The sequence below is a fragment of the Metopolophium dirhodum genome, chromosome 1 (assembly GCF_019925205.1).
Source record: "Metopolophium dirhodum isolate CAU chromosome 1, ASM1992520v1, whole genome shotgun sequence".
Classification (NCBI taxonomy): domain Eukaryota; kingdom Metazoa; phylum Arthropoda; class Insecta; order Hemiptera; family Aphididae; genus Metopolophium; species Metopolophium dirhodum.
Genome location: NC_083560.1, coordinates 51,261,455 through 51,277,786, shown reverse-complemented (window position 1 = coordinate 51,277,786; position 16,332 = coordinate 51,261,455). Strand labels below are relative to the sequence as shown.

The following is a 16,332-nucleotide window of genomic DNA, read 5'->3' as shown; positions in this document are numbered from 1 at the left end:
TAAGGTGATTTAATAAGGGGTCGCGTATAGGCAATTCGATGTCTTATACTCGTTACGCAGTGTGGTTGTGTGCGAAGCAAATGATCATTAGTGTGCGTAGATACGTTCGAAATCCGCCGTGTGCCACTCTCGCACGCACACGTCAATAAATCGAGAAACAACGAAATTCATCACCTATAAAAACTACCAAAAACGGATGTAAATTAAACATACATCCTGAAGTTTGATTGTAATTTCGAAAAAAAGAGTTGAATTCGTAAGCTCCTAGACTGACTATGCTTTGTAAGAACCACTTTTTTGATACAAAACCCAAAACACCCAAAATAAATACAAATGTAATGCAATTACTTCATGAGATTTTTTAATAAAATATTCAAATTTTATGATCTTTTAAAATTGAAAATTGAAAATCGACTTCCTAGAAAGCCTAGTTATTTTGCCAAAGAATTCATACACATTAAAAATAAAATCGGACATTCAGAAGTGTGTGTAATTTACCACCGCTTATTGGTCTAAAACGTACGAAAAATACGTGACATGCGATCACCTTAAGTAATACTTGGATGAGTTGGATGCTCCCATTAGTTTGGTATTAAGGTCAAAGATGACCAAAAATATATTAATACAAATAACAATTTTAATTTAAAAAAGGTGGGTAAGTGCCAAGTGGATGTTGCTCTGCTGTACAGTAGGTTACAAGTGGGTCACTGTATTGGATGGTGGAAATTTGAATGATATATAATTATATCATTGTATATAAAAAACGATTGTGAGCGAAAACGGTTAGTCAAACTATGATATTACTAAGTATATTTGATGATATTATTGTGAATAAAGTAATTTATATATAACCTATATACGTGGAACCTTGTTTTAAATTTTCAATCCTTAGCTATAAAAATTGAACATTTTATACATTTTTAACTACAAAATAATAATTAAATTTTGTCAAAAAAAAAAAAAACTTATAAAAAAAATTGCGCTTATGTATTTTTAATATTTTTCAACTGCTATTGTAACAATATAGGAACCATATTTTTATTTTCGCATTAATTTTTCACGCTTTTTTACCCAACAAATAAAATTTTATTGATATTTATAGATAAAAAAAACTAAAAAAATTGAAAACTGATAATGTCCGTAAATAGCTCAAAAAGAGTCAAAATATTTTCAAAATTGTATGGTATATATAGAAAATGAAAATATAAACATTCAATAAAATTTTCAAGTATCTACAGCCATACGTTTTTTAATTACAACAAAATAAGAAAATCGTCACATGAGAGTTCGAGTGAATATCATAATGTTATAAAAATATGAATTTCAAACGCTCATAAAAATTCAATTTGACTTTCTTGTAGGCATTTTTTTTTTTTGATAAAGCTAGACTAACTTATGGATAATCTTGTATTACAATTTCAAATCTTATATTTAAAAAGAAAAATTTTTATGAATTCTCAACTCAAAATAATTTGCTAATTTTTGTGATTTTTCCGTATTTTGTCAAGATTTGAATTTTAAATGCTTACAAATAAAAACAGTGACCAAGGATTTTTAATTTTTTTCATCTGCCTTTGAAATAATATACTAGGACCCTTCTATTAAATTTTTAAGCTTTTTTAACCAACAAATAAAAATTATTTTGACCCCCCCCCCCCCAAGTACCAACTTTTCCTATCAGAACTGATACTGTTGAAGAAAATCCAAGCATTTTTACTCTTCTAAAAGGTGACACACAAAAATTAAAAAAACACATCATTGTAAAATTAATACATTCATCGTTCCACTCAGAATCTAAAAGTATTTTTATTAATTAAAAACAAAGTTTTTAAATTAATATAAATAAACCTATATTAAATAAACCCACATTAAAAGAGTATGATGTTTATTTATAACAAATAGTTATTACATTCCGAGAGTTTATTGTTATTTATAATTTTAACAATATTACAACAATATACAATATTGAAAATAATACAAATAACACATTTATGACAGTTTTAATATTAATAAAGTAGCTTACAAAAAATTACTATGATACTAGTTATTATTCAAAGAAAAGTTTAATATTTAAAATTTAAAACTAAACCAAGATAAAATTATTTATTAAACAGCTAAGTGCAATTTTATATTAGTCTTCTTTATTTCAAAATAGTTTTGAATAAGTGTATTAATTGTTTTCATTTTTAAATTATGATGTTAGTATAAATGTATAGGTATATAAAACTTTTATTTTAAAGAAAATCAAGTAATGATAGACTATTGAAATCCAAGAATGAATGATGATGGCTTACGCTAATTTTGAAAAATACCTATAAATCTATGCAAATTATTTTTAGTTAAAAAATCATAAAAACTTTTCTTTTAAAATCTAAGATTTGAAAATTTAATACAAGATTACTCATAAGTTTGTCGGTGTTTATCAAAAAAAAAAAATTGTCTTTAAGAAAGTCAAATTAAATTTTAATGATCGTTTGAAATTCATATTTTTACATTGGATATTCATTCACTTGATTTCTCATAAAGCTCAATTTTCTTATTTTGCTGTAATTTATTCAAAAACAAATAATGTAAATACATGAAAATTTCACTGAATGTTCATATTCTCATTATCTATATTTGATCAAATTTTGATAATAGCTTAGACTCTTTTGAGCTGTTTACGGATATTTTTAATTTTTAATTTTTTTTAGTTTTTTTTTTTATAAATGTCAATAAAATGGTAATCGTTTGGTCAAAAAGCTTGAATATATAATACAAGGCTCCTGATATATTGTTACTTTTGCAGTTGAAAAATATTAAAATTTTTTATAAGCATTTAAAGTTTGGATTTTGACAAAATGTATCAATTTTAATATTTAATAATTATTTTGTAGCTAAAAATGTATAAAATGTTCAACTTTTACAGCTAAGGATTGAAAATTTAAAACAAGGTTCCATGTAAACAGGTTATATATAAATTACTTTATTCACAATCATATCATCAAATATAGGTACTTAGTAACATCATAGGCTGTCTGACTATCTTCGCTCAGAATTGTTTTTCTTATACAATAATATTATATCATTGAATTCAAATTTAACACCATCCATTACAGGGACCCACTTGTAACCTACTGTACAGCAGAGCGACACTCACTTGACCACCTTTTTTTTTTTATTATTAAATTTATATATTTAATAAGTAAACTAGGATGACAAAACTTCTCCGCTCAGAATCATTTTTCTTATTAAATGGTATATCATTGAATTAATTTAATATACCTAATAACATTTTACCTGAATTTTTTTAGTGCATTATTTAGAATTTTTGTATATGTATATGTTTGACAGCCAGTAAGAAGTGGACAACTATGCTAAAGGCGAAGTAAAGAGAGGAGGATGTGTATCAAAATACTGTGATGATACATATTTAATTTGTCATGGTGTCACCATATCAATTTTATTAAATGCTAAAACTTTTAAAGAAAAAAGTTTAATTAAAACCCACTTAATAAAATACTACTTTTAAATTTCAGCAAAGTAAAGTGTGTTGCTTTTATAATAATAAAAAATTATATATAATGATACCTATTTAGTATTTACCTATGATAAATAATATTTTTACTTGAAAAATTTATAGGATCATATATTTGTATTTTTGATTATAATTAAATCTTTTGCTTATACATGTAAATATATATAATATGAATAAAACACAATTAATTACATCTTACAGGTCGATTATTTTATTTAAAAAAAAATGATTAGTATAAAATTGTTCTTGAAAATTATTTTTCAAGCGGCGCATAATTGAGAAGCTTTTCAATTAAATCAACGTGACCGAGTAACATACGTCTACAACAATATCGCTTAAGTCCAAGTGCATCCAAAGCATCACTGAAAAAAAATAAAAAATTTAAAATGCATTAGTAAATTAAAATAAATTATTAGCCATGATCAAAACAAAGAATTAACATAATTAAAGAAATCTTTAAATTTGACATGTACAAATACATAATTTCTCCTGAATTTACTAGAATGTCAGAAAATATTGCAAGTTTTCCCCTTGTTTGATAATTGGATAACTGTGTATGTCAACCCATTAAATAGTATGTATCGAGAAATCAGACACTTGCCTTATGGATCTTTGTGTTGGCCACTTCATTAATATTTTATGACAAGCATTATTTTATTAAAAGTAGATTGTTTTACAGGGAGCTTAGCAATTAAGTAAAAATTGTTTTAAATGTAAATGTAATAAATAACAAATATATAATAATTGAGCATATTATTAAATTGTACAATATATAGGTAAACATGATATTATTAAGTTATTAGACATTATGAATTGTATATTATAACAATGAAATTATAATTTAATATGAACTGAATTTGTTTCTTTATTATTCAAGGCCAATAGACCAATACAATTACCTACATAAGTACAGTAAAGCATAAAAAAATGAAAAAAAGAAGAAGTTATTGTGGGCTGCCTGAATTTAAATTTCATAGGCTGAAAAATATCACTAATCCACTCATATATCTATTAATAATAGGTAAATAATGTGTGAATTGCGAGTCGTTGACAAAAGTGTAACAAAAATATTTAGCTATTTTTATATAAATAGTTCCCACCATATGTGAATGTAATTAAAAATTAAACCCATTTATACATAAGTTAGAAAAGTGGAAGACGGTAACTTCGATAAATAATTTGATACTAATTATTGAATTAAAAGCAATACGCATAAAATCATTAAGTAGATATAACAATCTAGTTAGAATCCGCAATAATTGATTACAAAATAGTTCCAAAACAAAATTTGCATTATTAAATTCAGAATTAAATATCAAAAATAAGTAATTAAAAAAATTATTTTACAATAATGAAGTTAATTTACTAATTAAGACTTACGTTATTTGAACTATCGCCAAAGCTGGGCACCAACTAGTTAGAAACTTAACTAGTTAGTTTTAATTCATATTAACTTTGTAACTAGTTGAATTAAATGTCTAATCTAACTAATTATTATTTTTTTTTTCATTCCAAAATTCCAAAAGCTGTTTCTCAATCATGGCATTATGGCTATATGGTTATATATGCCTACATAGATTATTGGCTCATATATATTATTAATTATTAGTATTTATGATAATGCACGCACAGGAACCACGGCTTTTCAGTGTAGTCTGTAGAATGTTGATATCTACTAGATATAAATAGTAACTATATGGGTGGCTTAACCAATTAATGTAGACACGATATCGAATTTTCGTGGTAGTTTTATTTAGTCATGTATTATTATTTAATATTAATATTTTAAGTTGTCATACGGTTATATATTTTTTTTATTTTGTTTCACCCTTTATGTTCTAATAACTGATAAGTAAATTCATTTCCAATTAATTGAAATTATTACTTACCTAGTTAGAACATTTTGATCAAATTACTAGGTGTTTAATTCAATTTTTCAGTTTTAATCAATAATTTAAGTTAGATAACTTATTATTTACATTTCAACAAAAAGGTTTTTTAATCTATAAAAAAAAACTAATCTCTAACTTCTACCCTAACTTAGTTAGTTAGTTTTTTTATTAAAGTAACTTAACTTCAACTAGTTGAAAAAAATTACTAACTTGCCCAGCTTTGTAGGTACATAATATCACAATGGAAATACAGCGGGCTTAAATATCTAAGATTCTAATGACGGGGCACATAAAAAATTGAATAATTTAACAGACCAATCATGAGTTACTAAATCATGTTTGAGGGACCAGCTCGTTATGGATTCATTAAATGCGTAGTGATTGTTTATGTAACACAGCATTTTACCTTAAAATAAAGCAGTGTAGGTCCTAAAACGCTTAAAAAATTGATAGGTAACAAAATAACTGTCACAGGCAGACCAGATCAATAATATAACACATACACGCAAGGAAGGAATTACATAATATAAGAGATTTTCCATTTTCATGGTCAGTTCCTGTTTATTGACCAAATATTTACAACGAAAAATAAATGTTTATGTCATGGGGGGGAGGGGGTTAAAGAGAGTCTCATTTCGGCGTCTTATTTCTAAAACGACACATCGATTAAACAATACATAACTAACCAATATTCATACAAATCATTGCCTAATGCTAAATGTAATATTACATTATAGTACTCACCCTTCTGTGTATTCAGCTTGTAGTAAGCCTAAGTAACTCTCCCATTTGTTTGCTATGACCTTTCCACACGTGAAACACCGGATCGGAATGATCATTTTGATTGATTTACTGCAAAAATCTGCGTCGGTTTGTTAATTGAATGTTATTAAACATAAAACAATTAATTGCAAAATATTACGGTTGTTATCAAGTGTGTACGAACTACGAATGTGGGCAGCGGGCAGCCGCGGGTCACCGGTATTCGGTACAATCACGTACAATACTGCGTAGAGCCGATGCGGCGATGCGTTTCGTTCCGAACAACAATTATTCTAGACTCCTGTGGTGCGCCCGGCGCCGACGTTCGATGAAAGCGTGGTTTAGGAACTCACGGCGCATGCGCAACAAGCCTCCACGCCTATTGCGCAGTAATATTTTATTATTTCCCTATCACATGTGCCCCCTCGCCCCTCCACAGATCGCATCAGAAGTGTGCACAGACTACAGAGTACAATACTACAATAATACATTGGAATGTTGCGCCGTTGCCGCTTGCCGCACTGAGTGACGAAGTTTCAAACGATTGGGCAAAATTGAGACTCACTGGATAGTTCATTATTTCGAACAGTCGGCCATTTTAGGAGACTGTAGATCAAGAACGGCATTCGTATTTCACGTCTATCGGTTCAATACATCCCGCCGTGCAGCGTAAAATATCTTTCGTGAGTATCTAGTTACCTCGATAACGTATTATTCATTTTCTGTCGTCGTCGATCCCGGACGGTGGTACAATATTTACATAACGACTGCAGGGGATCAAACAACAAACTGCACGAATTATAGTCCGGTAAACAACAGGATCTTACACCAGCACATTGCCGGTCCTGTCCGATCGGTTTTTAAATGGAAGATATAGCGTTCGCCGCATTTGCAGCTGCAGAAGCGTCCACGTTCGCAGCGACCGCGGCCAGAGAAGCAGCCACCGCCGCCACTGTAGCAGCCAACGCAGCCACATTAACGGAAGCGGCAGACGCATCAAAAGCACTCTCCATCTCGGCTTCGATAGCAGTAACTGCAGCCGCGACAGCAGCAGCCGCCGCTGAAGCGTTGGCGGAAATCGTAGCCCAAGCAGTAGAGATCGAAGAGGAACTGTTGGCTGAACGCACGGCTGCCGCCGCGTGAGCCAGACGCGCATATCGTTTGACATCCACATAACCCTCCACACAATTCGGTTAGGTCACGTCAACCTTCTCCTTGGCTTTTCCGTCTAGTGTACCAGGTAACTGACTCGTTTATTTCAAATCACATGCACCGGTGTACTGCATTCCATTGTTTCTTTTAAACTGCATTATTTTTTTATTTTAAATTTGTTTGATATGTAGTGACAAAAAGCAGAACTAGGACCACTATAAAATCCAACATGATTATCAACACGCCCGTAAGTTTAATGATGTACACATTTTTGCCCAACATTAATACAGGTTCTTGTTGATTAACCATACTTGCATGTTTTTTTCATATAGGATTATTCTATTTCGGATCACGTCTCTTTGGACGAAAACAATGGTGAATTTAATACCTCCCCTGCAGTGTATGAGCCAGCTGAGGATACATTTTTGATGTTGGACGTTTTGGAATTGGACTTGGAGCAAGTGATTAAAACCCGGTTGTCAAAAACAAATATTGGTTCGTCTGACAAATGTGGACCACTGTTGGTCATTGAATTAGGTAGTGGTTTTGGCATCCTTACTGCTGCTATATCAAAGGCTCTAAGTGATTCACTTTCATCATATGCTGTTGGTGCTCACTGTATAGCTGTAGACATGAATCCAACAGCTTGTCTTAAAACCATTAAGACATGCAAACTTAATGGTGTTGAAGTGAGTGTATAGCTATATAATTATTTTTTAAATATACATTTTTGTGACTCAATTGTGTATTATATCTAGGTGGATGCAGTTCGTGGCGACCTACTGACATGGATGCGACGTCCCGAAACAACCGATGCCAATAATGGCCCTAACAAAGAAGTGTTTGGCCCCATTGATATACTTTTATTCAATCCGCCATATGTTCGAGGCCCAAAGGGTGAACTTGCACCAACACCTAGAGTTACAAAAATTGACACTAACGATCAGGCTAAATACCAAAAGCAAGTAGCGGTGGAAGATGCAGCTTGGCTGGGTGGTGGGCCAGATGGTGTAGATGTACTTAAGAGGTTGGTATGAGTGTATGACTACTTTGTACTTAGCACCTATACCTATAGTAATTTTATAATGCTTTTTATTAATTAGGGCGTTGCATCAGGCTGCAGATCTTCTATCAGAGTTTGGAGTATTTTATGCACTGATGATTGATTACAATTATGATGCGCTGGTGCGAGATGAGATGCAAGCTCGTCGTGATCGATCTGACCAGAATATCTATTATGATGACTTGAACAATATAGAGTTAACAACTTTTGGAAGCAGCCCAGCTAGCAGACCATTAATATGCACCCGTATCTTGTCCCGGAACATCATTGGTGAACGCTTAGCTGTATACCGAATTTATCGGCCTTTAGATTTTGATTAATCGCGCCCTGCATTATGTTGGACTGGCTACTATCATAGTGCATTCATTTTATTAACATTCCTTTAAATTTATTTTTCATTTTAATATTTGACATATTTTTATCATTATACTTCTTTATTTGCATTTATTGCGGCACATACTGTATCCCATTCAATTTATTTCTGTAATACTATGTATTACACAAGTCAGTTAAATTAAACATATTAATACAGAGTCTATTTAAAACTTACATACGTAAATATTATTTTTTATACTGTAAAATATATTATTATAAAACAATCCATTCGTTCAATTTTTTAACTTTTATTTTAATCACTTTTTTGTAGTTTTTATCAATTTAATTATTTTAATACCATGTTAAACTTTGAAGCCAATTAATTAAGAAAATATTATTTATACTCGTAACATTATTAATTATTTGTTTTATATTAAAAATATAAACATTTCGTTTTTAGTAAGAAAAATTACTTGGAAAATAAAAAACTTATAGTTTTCAATTTATTAAGAATTATAAAAGTTGTAAAATAGATGGATATTCTATGTATTTTCATCTTTTCAAGTTAAAATATTTTTGTAGTATATTTTGTACTTTGGTAAGTAATTAAAAATATTTTGACTGCATTTCATTTGTGTCTTCAAATTTATTTCACAGTTTATATTTCATGTAACATAATAAGAATTAAAATAATCCGTGAGTACTTAGCACATTCATCTTTTAAGTTATATTTTCTTTATATTAAAAAATTATGCACATAAAATAGGGATTATTTGGTTAATTATTTTTGTTAAAATTTTATGTTTAAAAGATGAATTTTTAATTGAGATCTATAAATCATAAACTCCACCTAACCGATGTCGTCAACCATGGTAATCACATTGGGATTTATTTTAAATAATTGTTGATAATAAAATAATATATTACAATTTTTATGTCATATTTGTATCATAGAATATAAAATACATAAGTTGTTTCCAAGTACCTTATCAACTTTTATTTTAAATTTTAATATTTATGTTGTTTAATTGCTCATTACTTTCATTTAATCTTTAATTTTTATGAATTATACACCTCTAAGAACAACAGTTTTCATGTATCAGTGTAAACAAATCATTTGCAATATTTTTTTTTATCTATAATCTGTTTGACACATGTTTCATTAAAATAAATTACGGTCAACTTTTTATTTGTTTTTAAAGTTTCTTTAGTTAACATTTCCTTTAGAAATGTAGAATATTACTCTTATTTTAATTCTTAAACGAAATTATATGTTATTGTTCACCTTTAACTTTTATTAGTTAATATGATTTAAAAAATTCAGGTTTAACATTAAAAATTATAGTACGTCTTATTAAATTCAATCCCACTTATGTTATTAATTAATTGGTTGTTTCATTAGGAGTAGATTTGTTTATACATTTCACAATTTGTAGTAAAATAGTATTGTTGTATTTTATTTATGTATGACTTTTTTTTATCGATTAGCACTACAAGTCTACATTTCAGAATAGTTTTGGTCGACTGCAGTGATGCCACTGGAATTGGGATTTGGGACAAATACCTACTGACATCTGTTATTTGGACGGCCGGCGGACAGGTGATGATCTCCCCAAAAATATTGACTATTGAGTCCTTCCTGGACAGAGTCGTTGTCGTCGTCTTCAATTTTGTGGTGCCGGCAGCTGTGATACGGCCCGGACGAGAGGACGCAGAACGGTTCTGAGAACTGATGCAAGTCGCTCGAACCGTTTGATGATGCGAGATCAGCTAATGCGACTAAGTGTCAGGAAGCGTGCCAGTCGAGTGGCTCGCAGGCTTGTTTGAGCAGCGTAGCAACGTGGGATGACAGGCAATTTTTGCTGGCTAAAAGTACTATTTTTAAAAAATTATTGGTTTTTTCATCAGTAATTTATCGGTACTCGTCCAATATGCTATCTACTGTAAATATTTTATCTACCATAATTGTATGATAGTTTAATAAGACATCTACAGTAAATACTGTATCATAATATACTTTATCATTTTGTAATTAAGATTAAGCATGAAAGAATATAGATGAAGCCTTGTTCTAAGATAAAATTAAATATAATGGTGGAATATAATATCTTGGAGATCACAAACCTGAGGAAAAGTCTGATGATAATGAAGATAGTTCAGATGAAGACTGTGTAATAAATAATTGAAATTATGGACAGCAAATTCGAGGGCCATAGATTTTTGGTTTGTGTTGTAAGCATGATTGCATTTTAGAGAGACATATTTTTAAAGTTCAAATGCAAAATCGAAATACCTTACTACCAATTATATTAAATGAAGTTGAACAAGGTACTACTATATATTCCTATAAAATATATTTCCTATTCTACTTTAAATGAACATGGGTTTATCCATAAAACGGTTAATCATTCGGAAAATTTCACTGACCCAAAAACTGGTGCTGAGACACTAACTATAGAAACTCCTTGGAGACATGTCCATAATAAAAACATGCGGAGTAACTAACATAATATTACTATCCCAACTTCTAGAAGAGTGGTGGCGCTTGTTACAAAAACCAATCGAAGACTTGTTCGAATCATTGGTACACAGTACCACATGAAAAAATATGACAAAGTAGAAATACTGCATTTATCATACTAAACCAACATAAAATAACTGTAGATAAAATATTTACTATAGATAGCATATTGGACGAGTACCAATTTATCTTTACAATATTCTGACGTTAAGAATAAAATTTTAAAAGAATTAATTAACATACCCGACTTATAGAGCTATTTGTAAAAAAAATAATTTTTTTTTATTCAGTTACTATATTGTCCTAGATGTATAATGACATATTATTATTTTTATTTAAATTAATTTTTTTTCTATTATTTACTATATTAAGTTGAAAATTTAAGTGTTTTAATGATTTTTGAACTTTGGAGGAATGATAGTTAAATTTACACAGTTTTACAATTACTCAATATATACATATTATAAAGGAAATTGATAGCTGTTTAATAATATAAACAGATTTGCATTCAGATTCAACAGATATTTACAAAAATGAAATATAAAAATTTTTAAAATATCAATTATCAAATAATACATAACTATATTTTATACAAACAGCTCTATAAGTCGGGTGTATGTCAATTAATTATTTTAAAATTTTATTCTTAACATCATAATATTGTAAAAATAAATTAATGATAAAAAAATTTTTTTGTTTTAAAAATAGTACTTTTTGCCAGCTAAAATTGCCATTCATCCCACTGTGCACTGCTGTAGCCGGAGCACTGCGAACGTAAAGTACATTACATAATAATATAATATATGTAACATTACGAACGCAAGGCCGGATTTTGAACAACTGCCGCCCTAGGCCCTTTTAAATATGCCACCCCCTTCAGAAAAAATATAAAGTTTTCATTACTTGTATGAACTTAATAAATTTGAATATAAATTTAAATTTAATTAGTCAATTAAAATGAATTGTAAGAAATTACACGGGAAAAATACATTTAAGAATTTATGATCACAAATTTTAGATATCCAACTTTAACTGGAAGTTATAATACTTGTCTATAAGTTTGAACAGCTCAAAAATTGTCAAACTATTTTGTACATTTTATCATATATGATGTATAGAAAATGATAATTTTAACATTTGGTGATAATGTCAAGAATCTAAGGTTAGACACATAGTCAAGGAGACTAACTGACTAAGGGCCTTTTTTTAGCCTATAATATAATTTTCGTGTTCCTAACCGACCGTACCAACAGTCCCAACCCTACTGCACCAACCCTACCAACCTTACAGGCTAATGACCTCAGTCCTCAAAGCCTTAAAAAATCTAATAAAAAAAAAAAATATATATAAATTTATATAAAAAAAAAATGATTTTACATAAGCCTTAGAGACAAGGGTGATAATTCAAATTAAATAAAAATATTGGACACTTTATAGTTACCTAACTAAATATAATAATATAAAAACAAATTAAATGTGTTAAATAATTAATTAAATATAAAAGTTTTGAATTACAAAAAATATTTATTTTGATGATGATGGCTGGTAAATATCTTCTACTATTTTTGTATTCATTGTGCTGAACTAATTGCATCGAGAAACTTAGTTTCTTTTAATAAAATATTATAAAATTAATTACAAGAATAGTTTTTTAAATTTGTTTACACAATGATAATTGATTGATAGTTTCAACCAAAAACCATTTTTTTGTCTGTCCACAACACTTTAATGTTTGAAGAAATCCGTAATTAATTTTACATAGATATAATATTGTGGATATTGTAAATATAAATAGAATAAAAATATAGAATATTAGATAATATCTACTATTATATAGCCTGCATCATGCGCGCAACTTTCTGCGCTGGGTGGGATTGTACTTGTTTGCCCGACAACGTCGTCATTCACCAATATAATAATAATAATAAAAATATATTAAGGAGGTAACTAGGTACGTTTTACGTTGCCGACAAATGTCAACGTCACAATACGATGTGCAACTATTAGTTGTATATTTTCTACTTGCAGCAATTATAGTCAAAACAAGAATCCAGAAACACCACTGAAATGTATATAGATTCGAATATTCTATTAATATTGTCATTCAAAAATATCGTAGAAAAACAAAATTTTTATAAAATAAATTTAAAAAAGTTATAAATTAACAGTAAGAGGAAAAACGAGAGTAATACGAGATAGACTTGACGAAAAGGATCTAGTTTAACTTTTGTCGGGACAACGGGACAATCCAGTATACGGGACGTTGTATGGTCACCTAACTACAGTCCACCCCCCCCCCCCCCCCCCAATACAAAATTCCTGGTTATGCCATTGTCTACGGGTATTCGTTTTTGAGTTACACCAACTAAAATAATTAATTTTGTCGATAGCAAGTTGGAGTTCTTTTCCAAAAAAAATTAACTGACCTTAGTTAAAACTTTTGAGTAAGTTCCTTATTTTTAATTTCCATTAACCACACACATAAGGTTATACACGTATTTCAAAGGCACATTTACGATTTTGGCGCCATAGGTACACACATTTTGGAGCTCTTTTTTTTCAGTTTCCTATTACTCATTGTAACAAAAAACTTTTAAGACCCCTCTCATTTACAATTTACTTTTTCTCTCCATTAAAAATGCAGGGCTTAAAACCGGTATAAACCGTTATAAAAACGAAATCAAAACCAAAACCGGTATAAACTTCAAAACGGTTATTTATATCGGTATTAACTTTAAACCGAAACCGAAAAATTGTATACTGGTATTATAATAAAAAAGGTGGGCAAGTGGATGTCGCTCTGCTGTACTGTAGGTTACAAGTGGGTCACTGTATAATGGATGGTATTAAATTTGAATTCAATGATATATCATTGTATAAGAAAAACGATTCTGAGTGGAGACGATATGTCAGTCTAGGTATAAGACATATTATACACTTATCTATGATATTAAAAAAAAAAATTGACCTATAATAAATTCCAAATTAATCATATCACAATATCCATTAGGTACATATAACGCGTTATACATCAACAACAAACCGTGATACTATCATCATAATATATCGATGAAAATATTACAAATTAGAAGTTTCAAGTGCCCACGAATAATATTATACAATCACAACAAAATAACTAAAATAGTTATTCTAGGTTTTTATGTAATTTCGTCCAAATTTGAACTTAAAATGACTATACAAATAAACTGTGCTTGTGTATTTTTTAGATTTTTTGGTAACCGAATTATCTATTTACATGGAATCTTGTTTTAAATTTTCAATCCTTAGCTATAAAAACTGAACATTTTATAATTTATTAATTACAATGGTTGATAATTTTCGAGATTTTGATAAATTCTGTCCAAATTTGATCTTTAAATGCTTATAAAAAAAAACTGTGCCTATATATTTTCAATATTTTTCAACTGCTATTGTAAAAATATATCAGGAGTCTTGTATTAAATTTTTACACTTTTTGGCCCAACAGATAAAACTTTATTGATATTTATAGAAAAAAAAACTAAAAAAATTGAAAACTGAAAATGCCCGTAAACAGCTCAAAAAGTGTCAAAATATTTTCAAAATTGTATGGTGTATAGGAAATGCTAATATAAACATTCAGTGAAATTTTCATGTATCTACAGTTATTCGTTTTTGAATTACAAAAAAATAAGGAAATCGGTACATGAGAAATCGAGTGAATATCTAATGTTGTAAAAATATGAATTTAAAACGCTCATAAAAATTTAATTTGACTTTCTTGTAGAAATTTTTTTTTTGATAAAGTTAGACAAACTTATGAGGAATCTTGTATTAGATTTTAAAATCTTAGATTTAAAAAGAAAATTTTTTATGAATTTCTAACTCAAAATAATTTGCAAATTTTCGTGATTTTTCCGTATTTTTTCAAGATTTGAACTTTAAACGTGTATAAAAAAAAACTGTGACTAAGGATTTTTAATTTTTTTCATCTGCCTTTGAAACAATAACCTAGGAGCCTTCTATTAAATTTTCAAGCTTTTTTACCCAACAAATAAAATTTTATTGATATTTATAGAAAAAAAATTTAAAAAAACTGAAAACTGACAATGTCCGTAAACAGTTCAAAAAAAGTCAAATTATTTTCAAAATTGTATTGTGTATAGAAAATGCAAATATAAACAACCAGTGAAAATTTCATGCATCTACGGTCATTTGTTTTAGAGTTACACCAATAACCAAAATCGATTTTGTTAAAAATCGATTTTGCGTAAAAATTCCCGTTTTTCCTTAATTTTTCTTTTGTTTTTCACATCGCTTTTGAAAACTACTGGGAAATTAAAATTTTGACCTCCCCAATGTACCAACGATATTCACTTTCCCATCGAACAAGATACTGAAGTCGAAAATCGAAGCATTATTTCGACTACTTATCGTGTACACAGACACAAAAATAAAAAAATAAAAAAAAAAATAAAAAAAAAAACACACATCATTGTAAAATCAATACATTCATCGTTTCACTCAGAATCTAAAACCAAAACTGAAAATATAATTTAAAAAAACTATTTTTTTTTGTAAATCCTTGTATCTTGACATTTTGGAAAGTCTACTTTAAACAACAGTCGATTCGAACGCTTCAAAAAAATTAATTAACTAAGAATGAACGTAAATAGTCCAGGCCTTGAAACCAATTTTTAAAACCGGTACAAACCGTTTAAAAACTGAAATCGAAAATAAAATTGGAAAACGGTATTAAATCCAAAACCAAAACCGAAAAAAATTGGAAACTAGTATACAAAATCGAAACCAAAACTGAAATTTCCTAATACCTGTATTGAACAATTAAAACCAAAATTGAAACAATAAAAACTGTGTACAAAATAGAAAACGAAACCAAAATTTTTTTAATCGGTTTTAAGCCTTGTAAAAGTGATAACCCAAGTATATATTTTCCCCTTATTGCATTTATGATTCCACTAATTTGGAGAACACTTTTATTTTACCATTACCACTCCATATTAATTCCTGATAAAAAAGTCTACCTTTATAATCAAATAAAACAAATTATAATTTTAGATCTTAGCCATTTTTTATGACAATATAATAAAATACATTATATGTATATATA

At 28.8% G+C, this 16,332-nt stretch overlaps 2 protein-coding genes across 4 annotated transcripts; one reads left to right on the top strand and one right to left on the bottom strand.

Annotated features, from left to right (window-relative positions):
* Positions 1–3,705: 3,705 nt before the first annotated feature.
* Positions 3,706–6,483, bottom strand: LOC132934369 (DNA-directed RNA polymerases I, II, and III subunit RPABC5). Of its 3 annotated transcripts, none has more exons than XM_061000676.1 (3): positions 6,332–6,483; positions 6,154–6,271; positions 3,706–3,879 (listed from the first exon to the last, which is right to left on the bottom strand). In XM_061000676.1, the coding sequence occupies exons 2-3, from the start codon at positions 6,246–6,248 to the stop codon at positions 3,771–3,773; spliced, it is 204 nt and encodes a 67-aa protein (XP_060856659.1). In that variant the 5' UTR covers positions 6,249–6,271; positions 6,332–6,483; the 3' UTR covers positions 3,706–3,770. The 3 variants fall into 3 exon arrangements, with proteins under 3 accessions (XP_060856659.1, XP_060856660.1, XP_060856658.1); XM_061000677.1 differs by having other exon boundaries at positions 6,356–6,479; XM_061000675.1 differs by having other exon boundaries at positions 6,154–6,472.
* Positions 6,484–7,271: 788 nt separating this feature from the next.
* Positions 7,272–9,890, top strand: LOC132934368 (methyltransferase N6AMT1). Its single transcript, XM_061000673.1, has 5 exons — positions 7,272–7,411; positions 7,515–7,570; positions 7,656–8,012; positions 8,082–8,350; positions 8,427–9,890. The coding sequence occupies exons 2-5, from the start codon at positions 7,553–7,555 to the stop codon at positions 8,704–8,706; spliced, it is 924 nt and encodes a 307-aa protein (XP_060856656.1). The 5' UTR covers positions 7,272–7,411; positions 7,515–7,552; the 3' UTR covers positions 8,707–9,890.
* Positions 9,891–16,332: the final 6,442 nt, after the last annotated feature.

Bases quoted from the DNA above. Each gene is read 5' to 3' on its own strand.
- LOC132934369 (XM_061000676.1), bottom strand. From the start codon at position 6,248: ATGATCATTCCGATCCGGTGTTTCACGTGTGGAAAGGTCATAGCAAAC. The intron at 3,880-6,153 runs GTGAGTACTATA...ATTTTTTTTCAG, and splicing joins CAAGCTGAATACACAGAAGG to TGATGCTTTGGATGCACTTG.
- LOC132934368 (XM_061000673.1), top strand. The intron at 8,013-8,081 runs GTGAGTGTATAG...TATTATATCTAG, and splicing joins GCAAACTTAATGGTGTTGAA to GTGGATGCAGTTCGTGGCGA. The intron at 8,351-8,426 runs GTTGGTATGAGT...TTTATTAATTAG, and splicing joins GGTGTAGATGTACTTAAGAG to GGCGTTGCATCAGGCTGCAG.